Source organism: Corvus hawaiiensis, chromosome 9 (genome assembly GCF_020740725.1).
Source record: "Corvus hawaiiensis isolate bCorHaw1 chromosome 9, bCorHaw1.pri.cur, whole genome shotgun sequence".
NCBI classification, from domain to species: Eukaryota; Metazoa; Chordata; class Aves; order Passeriformes; family Corvidae; genus Corvus; species Corvus hawaiiensis.
Genome location: NC_063221.1, coordinates 23,612,985 through 23,630,969, shown reverse-complemented (window position 1 = coordinate 23,630,969; position 17,985 = coordinate 23,612,985). Strand labels below are relative to the sequence as shown.

General features: G+C 39.1%; 1 protein-coding gene across 1 annotated transcript in view; it reads left to right on the top strand.

The window, feature by feature from the left end:
- Window positions 1-17,985, top strand: part of EIF2B3 (eukaryotic translation initiation factor 2B subunit gamma) — a 98,735-nt gene that overhangs the window by 6,852 nt on the left and 73,898 nt on the right. The window contains exon 3 of the mRNA XM_048312628.1: window positions 13,091-13,250. Coding sequence (XP_048168585.1) covers window positions 13,091-13,250 — 160 coding nt within the window. The remainder of the gene's footprint in view (window positions 1-13,090; window positions 13,251-17,985) is intronic.

Genomic DNA, 17,985 nt, shown 5'->3' with positions numbered 1-17,985 from the left:
TACATACTCTGTTTCCCCACCTTCAGAAAGCCAGCAGGACGAGATTAAACACAAGTTGAAGCTGTTTTAAATGAAAACAGTTGAGGAAATTTCATTAGAGCTGTAGTTCAGTTTCTGAATTTCCAGTGTTGTGGTTTATTCCATGTGTGCTAGATTATGGCTTTAAATAGGCCCTCAATCTGGAAATCTGTCAGTCTGAATATAAGTAACTGAAAAATAATTTTGCAGTTTATGAAGTAGAAACTTTGGGATTTTTTTGCCTGTGTTTATATTACCAAATAAAAAAATGACACTTATCAATGTTTTACACTAAGTGCAGCACTTAAAATTATGCTGTCAAAAAGTAAAAAAGTGGGGGTAGGACTTACTTATTTCTTAAATGTTTTGTTTAATACAGGGATATGAAAACAGTTTGTTAAAGAACATTGTGACAGCTGTTGTACAGATCCCTTAATTGCCCTCCTATGGACCATCCCAGCATTTCCCTGGAATGCAGTTTGTTTCAGGATCCTGCTATGGTCTGTCTTATGACCCATGCTTTCATGGGTAGCATTTTAATGTCTAGTCTTTGGGTTTTCAAACAATTTTAATATCACTGTCAGTTTTATTCTTTTGGCCCTTTAAATTCCCAGTTTTCTGCTCATCCTTTGAAGGACTGCTAATGAATGGCTTTCCAAAATACAAAAATGAAAGTAAAGCTCCAAAGATTTAATTATTTTCTTGTTTATATATAGGATTAGAAGTGGTAAAACATGGGCTGTACACTCACAGTTGATGGTATAGCAATGCTGTTGTTGAACTGCAGCTTTACCACCATAGGGGTGTTTAGAGGTCTCTGTTTCACCCATTACAGTCATGGGAGGCATGTTGCCTTTGCACACTTTTCTAGCAGCCTGGAGAATCTGTGTGGGGGAAGAAATAGTTTGCTTTCTTAAGAATCAGGTTCTCTAAAAGCTAAATTTCCATTAGGGATGAAAGAGCAAACAATTTGAGTGTAAGGAAGGTTTAATCTAGCCCTGGGCATGAACAACTGAATACCTCCTCGATAGATGATGAGAAAACACTAATCTTGCTCTGGATTTTTTCTGAAATTTCTTCATACATACTGCTTCAAGATAGGGGTTTTTAAATGTCATCAGTGTTTGGCATTTTTAGTAAAACAGCCTGATTTTGCAGGTGGACACAGCAGGGACTAGGGTGTAATTTAGTAGGTTCCATGATCTTGTTTTTATTTATTTTTATTTAGCATCTTAAGCGTGCTAATTGCCTGGAGCAGTGTGGAAGGGGTTCTGTGTAAGAGATATGGCTTTTCTTTAAAATCATGTATAATTGCTTTCTTCACAATAACTATTACTAGTCCTTGTTTCTGGTTTTCATTGGTAAGCAGCACTGGATGGAGCATTCAGATGAGTTGAATCTGAGTAATAGGAAAATCAGTAAAAGTCTTGACAGTTTCAGTTGTGAGAGTTTCTCTAGCAAGAGAAGAGACTGAGTGTTGTCTGCTGCAGGCTGTGGTAGCAGATGATGCAGTTTTTTGTAGGCAGCTTGTCTTTCAGTGGTGATTTTTTTTCATTATTATGGGGAGTAGCCTTTTAAAAAGTGAACTTATTTTGATGTTCCTTGAATTTTTATGTAATTAAATCCCCTGGCTCACTTAGGGAGGCTTTTCCTCTGTAGCTGGTATTAATGGACGTGCTTTTTTCAAGTCATATTGTAAAGTCTTCTGGTATGTCCTGTGTGGTTTTTTGCAGTCCAGATATAGGTCTTCATTTATTTGACTTCTGCTGCCATTCTTAGAGGTCTTCTCTTGCAGTTCAGTAGACCTCCTTTGGCTGATTCACAGGACCAGTATGCAAAATGTGTGCCATCACCTGTCATGTTACAGCACAGTTATAGCACATAGAGTTTGGCTAGTAACACAGAACTTGTGATTTTGGGGAATAGTAACAAGAAATTTGTAATAGGAGCTAGAAGCCCAAGAGTAACTTTCAATGTCTCAGAATGTACTAGCTGAAATAGTGTGATGGTTAAGCAGCCACTCTGATAGAGGAAGGAAAGGTTAATGCAAGACTAGAGTGTATCAGGTAAAGTATTTTTTTGTGTTAGACATGAGAAATTAATACTTTTGCTTAAGGCAATGAGAAGGGGTTGTTTGCCAGGAATACTGAGCAGGTGTGGAACTCAAATGTATCAAATGTGGACCAAACACTAGAAGAGAAGAGAAGATATTCAGAGTGGAGTATAATTTGGTTTAAATTTGCTGTGAGAAAACATAGACTGAAAATTACAGAAAGGTTTTAATCAGAGCAGAATAGGATTGTGAGACAGTTTTCCAGCAGTAAACAAGATAAGAATCCCCTAATTTCCTCCCAGAATGAGAATCTGTTTTTTTGTTGTATTTTTGTTTTCTTTTAAATAAACTAAGTAGGTCAATAGCTGGAATGGCAGGAGGCAAAACTCTGACTCAGGAAACCCCTTTGAGAACTGTATTTCTGTGACCTTCTGCTTGTACCATTCATCAGGCTGCTAAAGCCCTTTTTGCAGATTATTGTTGATGGAAAAAAAATAAATGCAAGGGATGTCACTATAGTTTACAAATGAGTTCCTCTGAAATTTAGGCATCTCTAATATTTGACCATTTTGTTTCCTGTGCCAAATTTTACCGGACCCACACAGCTGCTGTCTGACACCATCTCCCAGGCTGGGGCTCTCCAGGCAGCAGGTTGAAAAACCTGTTTAACTCATGAATCTGTGTTTCGGGTGGATTGGGTGTGCCTGGATCAAACATTTGTCTTCACTGAGACTATATTATTTTTGTCTTCTATTAAGCATTTCTCTCCCTTGTGTCACTCAGCTATACTCCAGGCAGTGATTAAAATGTGGTGTTCCAGCACAGTAACAGCAATGGAACAATTTCATATTTTCCTCTCTTGATGAGCCCTTAGCTATGTTAATGGAAGCCCTGAATAATATGGTGTGAATTAATCAGCTTGTCTTCTGCTGCTATCGCTGGTGAGTGCTTGTGAGAGAAATGTCTCATCTCAGGTGGTCCACCTGGTTTTCTCAGTTTCAAAAAGTAGGATTACAAAGTAATACAGCTCTTAAAAAATAAAGCAAAACAAACCCTAAAAAGCTACCAAAAAGAAGAAGAAAAACCAACTTTCTTTGAACAAATAAACAAAGATTGAAACTCCAGATTCTCTTGGTATGTGCATCTTTGGGATCCGTGTTGTGGAAAGTGTGATGTCACAGTGGTGGTCCGTGTGCTGCTGAGGGTCACTGATCCGTGGAGTCTTGGCCAGCATGGCGAAGCGCTCCGCTTCCTCTGCTGAAAAATCTCCTTTCCAAACACATGATGTAAGTAAGCCTGCTGGAACGACTGGAAGATGGAATCTGAATCCTTTTGGTACGACTGAGCAGAGTTTGGTGAGCATGGAAAGAAAAGCTGAGGTCCCCATAATATAGAGTTATGCATTTTTTTGTACTGTCAGTGGAAATAAAAAACCCAAATTAAATTCATTTGTAAAATACAAGGTCTCTATATATTAGCAAGACTGAACTAAATATTCTGTTAATCTGTTTTGAAGTAGTAAAAAGAATTTCATCATTTTCTTCCAGCACACTTGACAGCAAACATTGTTTACTTAAGTGTTTAAAATTGCAAATGAAAATGCTGTCTTGCTGGTTTTTCTGATTCTGCCTTTCACAATGTTAGTGGGGAAAGCAGATGTATCAGATGGCAGCTCACAGGGTATGTAGCATCTTTTTTCCCTCTCTGTCTCTTACTGAAAGCTGCCACCACTGAAGGCACTAGGCAAAATTTATTACAGCTTGCATGCCCAAGTCCCATTCCCAAAGCACAGCTGATTGTCTTAGTAGAAAGCAGTTACACAGGCAGGTGCTCAGGCTGTGTGGCTGTAGGGAACAATGCAGCACTGACTGACTCTGTGCTTGAAGAATGTGTTCAGGACTTTCAGCTGATCATTATTTTTCCTGGCAGGGTAGCCAATTCAGCAATTGTTGGCGTTGCTTCTTTGTTGTTTTATTTTATTTTTTTTAATGTTACTCAGCTTTAGAAGACTCTAGCTAATTAAATTATTTTGCTGTCCAGGTTTAGTATGGATAATGGCTAAAACACCAGAAGTTTGAGTAAGGCAACTAGCTGTGAAGGTTGGATCAAGAATGATTATTAGGGCATTTACTATTCTGCCCACTGTCAGCTAAACAGGATGCCTTCCGTTACAGAGGCCGACAAAACCCTAGGTGTTTTGCAAGAAGAGTCATTGACAGACCTGAGATGCCTGTCAATTTCAATTGTTGCATCTCCCACTGCCTGTCCTTATCCTTTTCATGCTCCTGGGAACTCCAGGCCTGTGCTCATTATGTTAACCAATACCTCTTGTTCCCATGTAGATGTTAATGGTCAGTGCTTTTCCTGTATTACAGTGTGTGTTTTCATTTAGGTCCTCTGTGGTTTCTGATGAATTACACAAATTCAGCCTATTCTACTTGCAGACACAGCAAGCTCTTTGCACATGTATGTAGCTGAAGTAATTTATTTAAAAGCATCCTGGTAAAAATATTTTCCTGGTTTTGTCAGCCACTACTAGTTTTCATTTTTGGGGAGTAAATAGTAGTGTTCCATTTTGGTAAATCCTCTTTCATTTTCCCTATTTAAAGTATATACAGCTGCCCTATGTAAATAACTTACTGTCCTTTAACCATGACACTGTGACAGCTGTAATGCCCACAATTACCATGAAAAGCCCGAACCTTCTATGAGGGAGGAGCTGTTAAGATCCAAACATGGGAAAATACACAAGGAGAAATCCCACAGGCTAGAAACAAAGTAAAAAAGGCTGCAGGTGGCAAGGAAGGAATGTTCTTCCAGAAAAATGTCCAAAAAAGGTACCATTGCAGGTGATATTCCTCCCCTGAAAGAGAAAATGGAATTGTTCAGACACAACTATGTGTTGGAGTCTAAGTACCTAGTTCCAGTTATTGGGGAATGTGGGAGGAAGGAGATGCTAAATGTCAGCCCATGGACTTACTGTGCTGGAGAGGGTTTTCCCATGTCTGGTTTTGCAACTTGATACAGTTGTGTAACATTGATAATAGGAATGTGGTGCTGTGAACAGTACAGGCTATCCCAGAGACTGTCACTCCTCTCAGCACTGGTTTTCTGTCACTGTTTAATTTGGTGAAGATCGGTGGACTTTAAGATGCCTGGAATTTAATTTTGCATTTTTATCATGCTATGTTAACTGGGAAACCCAAACAGGTTACCTCATTTTTCCTTGGTTCTGTGCTGAAAATGGAAAAGCAAATGTGCATTCATATTTTCTTGAAGCAAATTTATGTATTCTTCTGTAATATAAATTCAATTATCTTCTTTGGGAAGATGGTGAAAATTCTGGATGTAGGCTAATAGTGCTGGAAAAAGCAGTGGAGGTCTTGAAGTTTTCAAAACATTTTTCTTACAACAGCAGTTGCTGCAGACCAAACACCACTGGAAAAATTGGAAAGGTGCTAGAGGAGAAAATGATACTGTGTGGAAGATAGTTTAGGAATCTACAGTTTATAACAGTGCTTTTATTTACCATGGCATGATTAGTGTTTCGAGGAAAAGAGCCCCAACATTTGAACAAGGCTGAGGGGGTTTCATGCAGGTGGTTGTCACTCCTGTGCAGGCTGATGCACAGTAGCAGTGCCACTGAGCTGTCTCACGGAGCCTGTGCTTTGCAGAGTACCTTAGAATTTGGGTTTTCTTTCGAAGCAGAGTTGAAACTGGGCATTGTGTAATTACTTGTTTTGACCTTGGAAAGAGTTTTTTAAAATTTAAGATCGTGCTGATACTAGCTGCAGGATGGCAGAATGATTCCTGAGGACACATGCTGTATGTTTTGGTTTTTATTTACTGTCTGGTTTGAGACTGCAAGGAACCATTATGATCTTCTAGTCTGTATGGGAGTTTGCACTCACTGGTTGGGGCTGTTAGCCCTGAAACTTAGGGATGACTTAGTGAAAGTGTTTCTGAAATATAGCAAGACTTTCTTCATCTACTAGAATGTATGAGTTGCCTGTTACATACTTTGATATTTTATTCCAGGTTATACTTATTCTCCCTCTTAAACCTCTTCGCATTTTATTCCTACACTGATCCCTGGTTCCTAGCCCCTGAATCTGGTCGTTCCTGCTTTTTGTTGTGCTGCCGAGAGATCTGCAGTCAAGGTGATTGCTGGCTGTGGGCAGAGGCCTTCTTTCCCTTCAATAAGTTGAGCTGGTTGAGCTCCATTAGGACTACTTTTTATTATTATTGTGTGTATGACTGCAGCACCTGACTGCCTAAGGCTCTGCTTACATTAAGTGTTAAGCCTGGGCTTGAGCTCTGGGCTTTGGCAGCAATTCCTGCTGCGCTGCTGCTGTTGAGGTTGGAGCCTGACTGCTGTGTCCTCCCCTCTGTTCATGTGAGGCAGAGTCCAAGATCAGCTGCGCAGCAGGTCTGGTAGTGCTGCCGTCCAGGTAGTCCTGGAAACCTGCCTTCCAGGAATAGCAGTGACAAGGAGACTGCCATTTGTTTCTGGAGTTCTGCCTGTGGAGAAGGGATCTGTCCGTGCACTGCATTGAGCCTGGAAAGAATTTTCCTTGCCATGCTTACCCTCCATGAACTGGCAAATTTGGGGTCTGGGTTCTGGGGTGCTCTCCTGAGCCTTAGCAGGCATGGTGCACACTTCTGGATGCACTTAGATGGGAAAAACAGTCTCCTCTGTGGCATACTCAGGATCAGGACATAAACCCAGGGGATGACCCTGATCTCAGACAAATGAGAGAGCCTACCAAGATAGGATCAACTGTGTCAGTCTGGTGCCCCAGCATACTGACAGGATGACAATTGTCAGTGTTCTGTCAGTGTAAGGGTAGCAAATTTCTTTTATTAAAAAAAAAAAGATAAAAAGCAGAGGCTAAAGCCACACCCTTTAGAAGACACAAATAGATACTAGAGCTGTCATCCTGTATTGATGTGAGGTAGATTTGCTAAGTGCATGACAAGTGGAAGGGATAGGCTATTAAAAGGAAGGTAAACAGCTTGTGCTTGATGTGATAGAAAATAGAACCAGTGAAGAAGAGTGATGTGGGTAGAGGAATAAACTGGGAAAATTACTTTTGGAGTACTGTATAAGAAGGACAAAATTGAATTAGTTGAAACCAGAGGAAAAGGTGGATTGCAAAGCTAATGTTCCAGACCAGAAGTTTTACAGTTCAGTAAGTGTCATAATACCAATGTCCTGCTTTGAAAACATCCTTAATAAGTTTATGAACTTCGGTTCATCTCTAAACTTCTGGGTTTGGTTGCTGAGAACTGTAAATTACTCTTTTCCACCCCACATGTCAGTTTGAGCATTGGTAACAAGACTTCCTTCTGGGAGGAGACAGGATGCCTTCTAGGCTTGAATATCTTTCCTGTTCCTAGCTTATATGTATGTAAATTTAAAAAATACTGATTTTTAATGGTAGCTCGTGAGATGCAAAGATAACCTAAAATGGTGTTTTCATTGTATGATCTCATCTGATACAACACACAGGATGAGCCATATGATGGGACTGGGGTTAAGTCTCCTCCCCAGCTTCTGGCATCTTTCTTCCAGCTTTCTTTGAGAAGATAAACAGTGATGCTGACAGGTTACGTATGTGAAGGCATTCACATTGCCTTAAGATATCCTCACCTGATGAATTCAGGGCCATCCAAGAAATTAGAAGAGACTCCCTTGGCTCCCACATTAGACTTTTCAGTTTTCTTTTTTTTTTTTTTTTTAAGGGAAAAAGAAGCCTCTAAGAAGCTTCTTTCACACATGTCTTAAAAAAAATAAGTCTTCCATCCTTTAATGAGGAGAGGTTGCTGCTGGATTTCAGATTGAGGGACATTCTGTGCCTTCACTGTCCTCTCTCCACAGAAGAGTTATGAAGGTGCTGGTCTACAGCAAACTTCCTGGTGCAAGGTGAGAGCAGAGTAGGTAAATGCTTCATGTATGTAGTAAAGTACTAAATCATGATTTTCTTCTGAATCTTGCCATCAAGGACATTACAAAATCAGAGTGGGAATTCCCAGCCAAAGGCGGCCATTTCAGCTGGTAGCTAACAAGATCTTACAGACCTCAAAAAATAAATGACGTTCTCTGCTCCAGTTACAGCAACAGCCGCAGAGCTTCAAAGAGGTAACAGGTGTGGAAACTGGAGGTCTCTTAATGGAGACTGAGATAAAAAGGGATTCTCTAAAGCCTTGGATGTAAGTTTCTGATCTGAAGAGCAGTGAGTAATGCAATTAATGGGAGGTATCTTTGGCTTTGCCTGGAGAATGCTAACAAGCAATCAAAACGCTTGCCCACAGCCAAACTGTTTTTTCCTATTCCACTCTTTAGAATAATAAAAAGCATTACACACAAACTCCACTGTTAATGCAACATGTGGGTGAAGTTCCAGGCTATTGTGTATAAAAGTCTTAATTCCAGCAATAATTATAACTTGTTCCTCTCTCTCTCTCTCTCTCCCCTGTTGTTTGGTGACACTGCAGGAAGTGATGCAAAGTTCTCTGTTTGTGCATGTATTAACTTAGGTTGAGTATATCTAATCTCTTGATTTTCTTTTTCTGTCAAAGTCTCAGCTGTAATACTTTGCAATTGGAAACTTTTAGGATTTAACTTCAATGTTTTGTCTGTTTTCAGTTCTGTTAGAAGTTGGTTCTACTGCTTGTGGATGTTTTGCTTCTTTTCTGTTTATGATGAAATCTGACATTTGTTTTCCTCTTTCTCTCGAGGCTGATTTTGTTCATATTACAGTTTCCTTGCAACACATGTTTTCTCATTTTCTAGTCTGCTGTTTTTGAGGCCATCAGCAGTTTAGGCTATGAGGTCCTGCCCTTGTCTATACTTGATAGAAAAAGCATAGTGAATACCCCTAAAAATTCATAATTTGCTGCCAGCTGTCTGTGGAAACCTTGACATCTCCTGTTTGATCATAAGGGCTCCGGCAATAATTGCCTAATATAAAAGGATTTTTAGCATTGCCTTTGTATGCAGGGTGTGAGAAAGTCCAAGGCTTTTTATTTATGCTGGTATATTACACCATATAATTGCATCCATCTTTTGATCTGTGGTATGAATTAGTTCCATTGAAAACATGTTTTCTATTTTTAAATCGGTCGTCTTGATCCGAGTTCTTGAAACAATCTGCTTTTTGGTCTTGTTTTTGTGTGTATTTTCCATATTGGGTTGAGCTTAATATAATTGTTGACATACTGGTTTTCAGTGTTTTTTCTTTACTGTTTTCTCTATTTTGTATAAATCTCTTCATGTTTTATGTTACACTGTTTTATTTATCCGGGTAAAGTGTTTAACTTATTTCATATTTGACCGTTTCACAGTTCATAACATTTGATGGTGATGTGCTGTTAGCCAGTGTTAGAAAGGTAGAGTGGAGATTTGGGAACCTTAGTGCCATGTTTTCATACTTGACTTGACTGAATACTGTGTGTTCAGGGATGGTTGGACTGGAAGCCCAGAGCTCCAAAAATTTATGAAGTCAGTAGGGACGCAGAAGGGTCTTCTTGAAACTTGGATCATAGGTGGGGTGTTCTCTGCAGAATCCCACTTTTTTCCACTGATCAGTAGCCTAGTCTCAGGTTTTCATTTGAGTGAGTGAATTGCAAATCTGAGGTTAAAAAGGATTGCTAAGGCCCAAGTTAACTCTTCCAAGGAGCATCATATTCCCCTTGTCTTTTCTGTGGCTCTTGTGATGCTCACAAAAACGTGAGCTGTGTTACCAGCAGGGCAGGGCTGCTGTCCCTGTGAGCAGCACTGCAATGTTTTCCTGTGTTCCTCAACCCAAAATCTTTTGCTGTTCTCTTATGCTTGATGACCTTTTCACCTGCTCTGTACAGCAGCTTCTGTGGTAGAGCCCTGGTCTGTTAATGAGGGCTTCTCTTTGTCATAGAAGTAGTAGAGACAAAATGGCATGTATCAAGTTCGGCAGAGCAGGAAAATGCCAGATATTCCAAGTATTTATTTCATGCTTCATCCATTAGATGGTCCTCCTTGAGTTAAGACCCTTGGCTTGCCCTGCCCATGGTTGTAATCATTGTTGAGAGTGCATTTGTGTGTGCATTTTTTTCCTTTGTAGTCGTTCTGCTTGAGGTGTGTTCTTGCTGGGGTTTTTTAATCAGTTCATGTTGATTCTTATCGTCTGTTTGTATAATAGTTTGGGGTTGATGTAATCATTGTTACATGTATTTCATTAAGAGATGTGTGTGTATACTTAGGTGTTGCATAATTCATGAAGTCAAGTATGTTCACATACCCCTTGTTAGCACGTGAGTGCATGTAGTAAGTACATACTTCTCTTCTTTGTATCAGTGGTTCATTGGGAAAGGTGCACTGCATTTATTTGGCATGTATATATGTAAAAAACCCACAAGTTCTACCATTTATTTTCTTTCTTCTACACCCACCCTGAAAACGTAAAGAAAAACACACACTTCTGCTAAGGTTCTAGGATAGTTTATTTTTTCATTCAGCCATTAGTTTATTCGTTCAGGAGTTGTACACTGGAAAAAAAAGTGCATCCATTAGACAGTGAGGGCTTTATTTATGAGGGGGGTGGTGTTTCAAAGGGGAGGCTGTCAAGTCCCAAAAGAGCCTTTCATGGTGTATTCTCAGCGTGCTTCTGAGGCCACTGCTCTGCTCATCAGGAGGAGAGGCAGAAATGTGGGCTTTACAGAGCAACTGTGTGTTTCACTGGTCCCTGTGCTCACTGACGTTTATTTACATATTGGGAGAGTAAATGGGTAGAACAGATGGCAACCAGACATTTGGTGGTTCTGTTCCCGTATGCTCCTCAGGGGTCTTGCATTCAGTTTTTGCAAAAAGCTTGTCCTATAGTGAGAAGAAAAAACCCAGGAGCCTGGTCAGAACTATGAAATGCTTGTTGGGTTTTTGCACTAGTGACAGATTAAAGCATTTAGTAAAATGTGAAATAATTACAAGGTTTGTTTTACAAGTCCAGATACTTGTTCCTTAGTATAAGACTGTTGGGATGTCAGTCTCTCTCATTTTATTATTTCTTATTTTCACCACTGGAGCAAATGCATTTAGATTTGAAGCTAGCAATCTCTTTCTTCCAATAAAAAAGGGAGTTTGAAAAGTACAGGTCTATTTAGACGGGTCTTGAATACCTTTTGGTGTTTTCTGTAAATGTTGTAACTCATTTGTGCTCTTGTAAAAACAGAATATCTGAAAATTTTGCAGGATTTTCCAGGATATTTAATATGTGTTTCTTCACAGTTTACAGTTGTGAAGTGGGAGATTTACTTCCATACCAAGATGAATTTTTTTCTTATTTTCTTTGTACACCCTGGAATGTTGGAGCAGGGCTGCTCCAGAAGGCTGGGCAACTTGCTTTAGTGGTTTGGGTTGTTGGGTTTTTTCCCAATGTGTGCATGTTGGGTTTTTTTAGAGAAGTGCTAATTAAAACACTTTTCCTGGGCAAAACTGTAATATAAAATACACATTTTGAAAATATGTTAAAAGGAGTGATGCAAGTCAGGTTTTGAATGTGTAAAATTCTCAACCTGCACATTGTTCCTTCCTGTAAAGCAGCCAGGTGTTTCTCAGTAAAGTGGGGAGAAATCACATGGAAATTGAAGAGCTTGACCTTTTGCACAGCATGCCAAATCAGCAGCTCCAACAGTTTGTGACATGATGAATTCCAATGCCTTATTGGTAAACACATGAAACTAGCAGTTATAGGAGAACCTGTCAAATAATGTAAATACCAGACCTCAGCTAGTCTCAACTACAGTGTGGAATCTCCTAGGGTTAGATAAAGTCTGTAAACCAAGCTTTTCTATAATAAACCTTTCTGGAATGAGAGGTCAATCCTGAAATAGTTTGCTTTAAACCAAGATAGTCTTCAAAAGTAAGAGTAGATCCTCCATCGATTAATTCAAGTTTTACTAAGTATTGTCTAATGCCCTTCTTAATCAATATTGTCTTTTAAAAAGACAAAACTAGGCAGCCATGTCACACTGCAGGGAGGCTTAGCATGGGAAGTGGTAGCAGAAAACGTGAAAATGGGAACTGTCAGGAAAGAAACACTGTCTTCTTGAGAGGCCTTTAGAAGGTTGATCATTAACAAAAAGTGGAAATTTGCTACTTTTCTGTAGGCCGTGCTGCACAAATATTATGTTAGGATTAGTTTAAATGAAGATAATTGCTGAACTCGTAGGTTTTTGGCAGCATATTCCACAACCCACATGAAATACAGAATTTTTTTCTAAATAAGAGTTTTTAGCTGGATTATATTGATAGTGTGCACTGTTAATGAAGCTGCTATGTCTTGGTTAATTTGTGACAATGTTCCTGTGATCTGTGCAGCAGTTCTCTTAAAAACTTTGTAAGGGACTTTGGAATCCTTTGAGATCAAAATTAAATACAAGCCTCCTATTAAATAGGGCCTAACTTCCTCTTTTCTTTTTTTTCCTTTTTTTTTTTTAAATGGAGTATTGCTGGGTTTAGGAAATGTATTTCTAAACTGAGCCCACCATCGCAGTGCAATTACTGAGCAAATCACATCCTAGATAGTCTTTGTTTTTTTTGTCCCCCGATAAAATAACATAGTTTAAATATCTTTTCCAGCGGTTTGTGGCCAGATGCAAAGTCAGCTAAAAAGGAGTTCTTCAGAAAGATTTCTTTTCGACATCATTATATAACTAAAAGTAGCTGTTGAAAATACTGCAGAATTTCTTGTTAGTCTTGAAAACCATGGCTTCTGTGTCTTTAGGAGCAGACAAAGACAATTGAGATGGTCACATATTCTTTATGGTCCAGAGCTGGATATGCATTAACCAAATAACAGTAACAGCAGGACTCAAGAAAAGCACACTGGTAAAAACCAGGAGCTATTTTTGGCAGTTGTAAATAAAAAATTAAAAAAAAAAAAAAATTAAGATGTGTATTTGGTTTTTGATCCTCAAATGCTAGTCTGTATGTGGTAATTTGTATCTCTGAAAGGTTTGTTGGTTTTTTTCCTTCTTTGACAGACTGATGTCTTGGTGTTGAGCTGCGATCTGATCACAGATGTTGATTTATATAAAGTTGTGGACCTCTTTCGGACACATGATGCTACTCTCTCCATGTTGATGAAGAAAACTCATGAACCAACAGAAGTGGTACCAGGACAGAAAGGGAAAAAAAAGCCAGGTATGTAGGTAGGAATACATATTTCTTAATAAATTATAGAGAAACCACTGGTATGTATGATATGTTTAGTTATCAGTCCCAGAGCAAAAGAAATAAAAAAGGCACAGATACCCTATTTTTCCTCAGATTCCCTGGTGAGGGTGTGACTTGGTTTTTTCCAGCTCAGAATTAAGTATTAGACTCATGTAATCTTGCAGGCTGTGATCCAAAGCTCACAAGAGTTAAGGGAAAAGGTCCAGGTGACTTCAGTGAGTTTTGGATGAAACCCTGAATTTTTGTTACATATGAACATTAAAACCGTTAGGTTTTTCAAGAGCACTAAGCATCAGCCAGATTATAGCTGGGAACTTTACACTGACTGTAGGGACCAGCACTAGGTGGGTAACAAACACTTCTAGAAATTCTCCCCTCTCATGGTATGTAGTGAATTACTCCTCTGAAATCACACCCAAGAGCCTTTTGCTAGTCAAAACTCCCACTGATTTCAAGGACTTGATTAGATGCTTATCTTGTCCCTCTTACCATAATATCTTAGTTAGTGCCTTGTAATCTTTAATGTATCTGTTCTCACAGCACTGCTGTAAGGCAGAGCAGGGCTATTATCCCTGTTTTACTTATATGCTAAAAGTACTAAATACCACACAGTTGTTCCCACACCATACCTCTCATTTTCTTTTAATGATATCTGTTAAAATGCTGAGCCTTGATTATTTCCAGCTTAGTGGGTCCTGGTCCTTGATTAAAGTTCAGAGGCATTACCAGAATACAAGTAAGAAAGTGTAGCTTCAAACTGAGAGAGGAGTGAAATGCAAGCCAACAGTTGTCTGAAAGTGGAGGAAATAAGTTTTAAAAAGAAAACTGCTTAGGCTCTGCATGAAGATTTTTCTGGAGCAACATGTGGGTTAGTAGGACTGAAAGCATTTAGTACTTGGACTCTCAAACAGCTCTATCCCCCTATTTTTGAAAAGGCAATCTAAGTGCTAATGGCACATAAAACATTGTCAAGAGCACTGCTACAGCACAGAGTTGAGCATTCAGGAGTTGTAAACGAATGGGTCTGTGGTTAAACATCATAGAGCTGCCCAGCATGTGAGCTCTGAGCACACAGGATGGGGGTGAGGAGGTCTGAGAGGATAAACAAGATCATTTGAAGACTCCTTGCAAATATAAACACATCAGATTGTACGCATTCTTATTTTGCTTGTTTTTTATGTTTGTGTGCTTGACTTTGTAGCATAACTCTTCCTACATGACTTGTTAAAATTTGTGTGCGGTTTTTCAGATCTGTAAAAGACCAAACTTGAAAAGACTAAAATTCCATTATGTAAAAGTGTTTCATCACCCCTGTTGTTTTTCTGTGGGGTTCAATGCTAAGATCTCCCACGCAAAGCACCACTTGAGCTGCCATGGACAGCACTAGTGACATGTTTCCTGTGAGCTGCCTCAGATTAGACATGAACCCTACCAGGCCTGTTTCAGTCATTTGTTAAAAGCAGGGGAGTGCCAAGACAGGAATTTTAGGTTCTTCTCCAGGTTCTGGAGGAGGGAAGTACATTTTAGGGAGCACCAGACCCTCCTGGCTTTCATTCCTACTTGACTAAATGCTGTATTGACTTGATTAAATGTTGACCCTGTCGCTGTCAACATTGCCTTAGCTCATCCATCTTTCTTTTCCTATGCTGGCTTCTTGCTGCCACCAGACTCCATTCTTGTTCTCTTGCCTTAGTTTCCTTCCTCAAGGATCCTTGTCAGGAGCCTGGCTTTTCTCTGTCATATATTACTCTTTTCTTTCACTACCAGTTCCATCCTCTGTTCAGTTTCTGACTTCTCATCTTCATCTGGTTCGTTTATCTGCCTGTAGTCACCTGTTCTCTTGTGATTCTTGTCCCTTCTAGTGTCCTTTAACAGATAGTCAGAGTTTCCAGTAGTTTTCAGGGGCTGCTTTCTCTGCCTTCCAGCCTGTCTTGCAGAATCCTTGTTTTTACATTTTTTTCTTTCCTCTCACGCCTTTGAGTTTATGACTTTTATTTCCTTGTAAAAAACAGATTGCAAAAAGACAACAGATTAAACTTTTTCCCATGGACCAGTCATTGCAGCATGGCTGTGGAGCCTCATGGCTTGTGTGCTTTGCTTGTACCACTTGACAGTACAGAAAACCTTAGGTAGCACCTGCTATTTGATCAGTTTTAGGAGCTGAGGAATTGGAACAACCTATTCTTAAGAATAAAATATGCAGAAACTTTTCCATCCAAAATAGAAGGCTAGAGAAGAATAGAGCATGTGAACCTGCAGTTTTTCAAAGATTGATTAGAGCTTTTCAAGGGGAAGGACACCAAACCATTTCCATTTATGCTAAACACTTTTTTCCTTAGCCTTAGAACCAGCTGAATGGTTTTTGCTGAAGTTTTTCAAATGTTCCTCTTAAGGCAGGCACCTGGCATTGGAAATTTCATCCCAGACAGGGATGAACTTGGTGAAGCTTATAAGCACTTAAAGACAAGATATTAATGTGGAGTATGTTGGGCAGCTTTTCGTAGTAGGTGGCACTATCAGTTCCTCTAAGTTGTGACACATACAGGTTTCTATATACTTGCACTGTACTGTTCAAGTGTTTGTATTAGAAAATTGATCTCATGACGAGCCACTAGATTTATTTGCAGCTTTATTTTTTCACTGTTTCTACAAAGCAATTCATTTTTTGAGAAGGATCAACAAGATTTTATTTTGCATATGTCATGGAATCTGATACAAAGTTGTTGCTTTTGGGGTATTATTGAACATTCAAGAACTGTGATATAAAGAACACTTCTTTATTGCAGTGTATTAAGTGTTATAAATTCATCCGGGTGGTTTCCTGCAATGCTTGACTCAGCTGCAAATTACAGGGTCAAACTCATTGGGTTTTATATTTAGGGGATCATATATTGACAATAATAATCTCATTGGCTTTTTAAATTGAGCAGTAAGAACCATAGCAATAAAAGAAACACAACATGAAAGTGCTAGTCAATGGTAGTAACCCAAATAAACAGAGTGTCAGGAATTCAGATACCCAGAATGGAGCTGTGTGCTTACAGATGACTTGCAAGGGATTGAGTGGAAAATAGTGTCTGAACCTTTCTGTGTATAAAGAAAGGCAGAAAAGATGGGGATGGTGACTCTTTCCTGCTTATTTTTCTTGTCTTGAAAGCAGCAAGCATGTCATCACTGGTATTCTCTGTGTTTGCCAGAAGACCTCTTGGTGGTCTTGAAGGCTGCATCATGTGAAATCCTCCTCATTTAATTGAAAGGGTGGGGATACTGAATCTTTAACAAATGTGTCTTTTTCTCAAGTGTCAATTAATTACGATTGATTAAAAAGCATTTTCAAAAATCTGACCGAAATTTATTTCTTTTTGACACTAAAGTGCATAACATTCTCTTGTGATGTCATGATTTCTTTAGATCGTTAAAGCCCTTAAAATTGATGGGGATCTAATTTGTAAGATAATTAATAAATTGCAATAGCAGTATCAAGTCCTTATTTATCTATCGTGAGGAGGCAAAACATCCTGCATTTCATTTTTATACTTTAAATGATTTTGTTAAATTATTGTCACTTAAACATTTTTCTCATACTTCCTTGCAGGGATTTTGTAACCTAGTTATGTGTCTACTCTTCCATTTATTTTTTCCTCGCTAAGTGATACCAGTGGGATTTGAAACAGCACTCTTGTACCTCTGGATAATTGATTTTAGTATATAAGCTTTGTCTTTTTTTGGATTACGGAAGTAATGTTATTTATTGTCAGTATTCAAGGAAAAACCTGACCTGGCATCTGCTATGAAAAATCCCACAGTGCACTCTCATGGTTTCACTGTTTGTTTCTTATCTGTCCACACAAGCAAGAGAAACTGGTTTGGTGTCAGTCATGTACTTGGTCCAGCCTTCATCAAGTTGTTTTTTTTCCCTTTTCCCTGTTGCATAGAGTTTTGCTATAGCAGTGTCATATGTTACTGTAAGAACAGCCAGGAGATGGGCAGGCAGGACCTGAACTTTGAGAGAAGTGTTGGTGCCTCGATGGAGGAAAGTCGGTCACTGTTGTATTTCCAGCCTGTCAGGTGACCCCAGTTAGGTGGCAGAGGTGAGGATTCATTAGCCCCTAATCTCAAACTTCATTGCCCTCCATAGAATGACAATTGGCACTGCTTTCAAGACTTATTTCTGAGTTTTTACAGCAAGTAAGCTTTATTGTAATTGTACTTAATCTGTCATAGTGTTGTTAGATGTTCAGGCGTATTTTTGTACTTCTTTGCTGTGTAATTAATTTCTGAGAAGGGTTGGGGAGTTTTCTGAAGAGGGTATGCTTGATCACTTTGATCAAAGATTGCACAGGAGAACTTTCTACAATTGCATAGACTTGACTGTGTTTTAACAGTGGTTATTACTGTGGTAACTCTGAAAGAACAGGTAAAAGTAAAACAAGGGATAGGCCTAAACTGGGAAAAATAAAGTTAAAAATAGTTTGTCTGAAAAAGATCTTAGAGAATTAGCTACTTCTAGGGTATGTTGTTACTCCAAGTGTGGTTAAAGGCATAGAACTTAGGAGATCAAATATGTGCCAGTTTGGCCCAAAATAATTTTATTGGGAGAAAAAAGATTCTTTTTATTGGGAGAAAAAAATTCTACTGTGGCTTTCTTGTACAGTCTGTGTCTGTAAAGATCGGTATATGGCTGCCACCAGAGTGGTGGCTC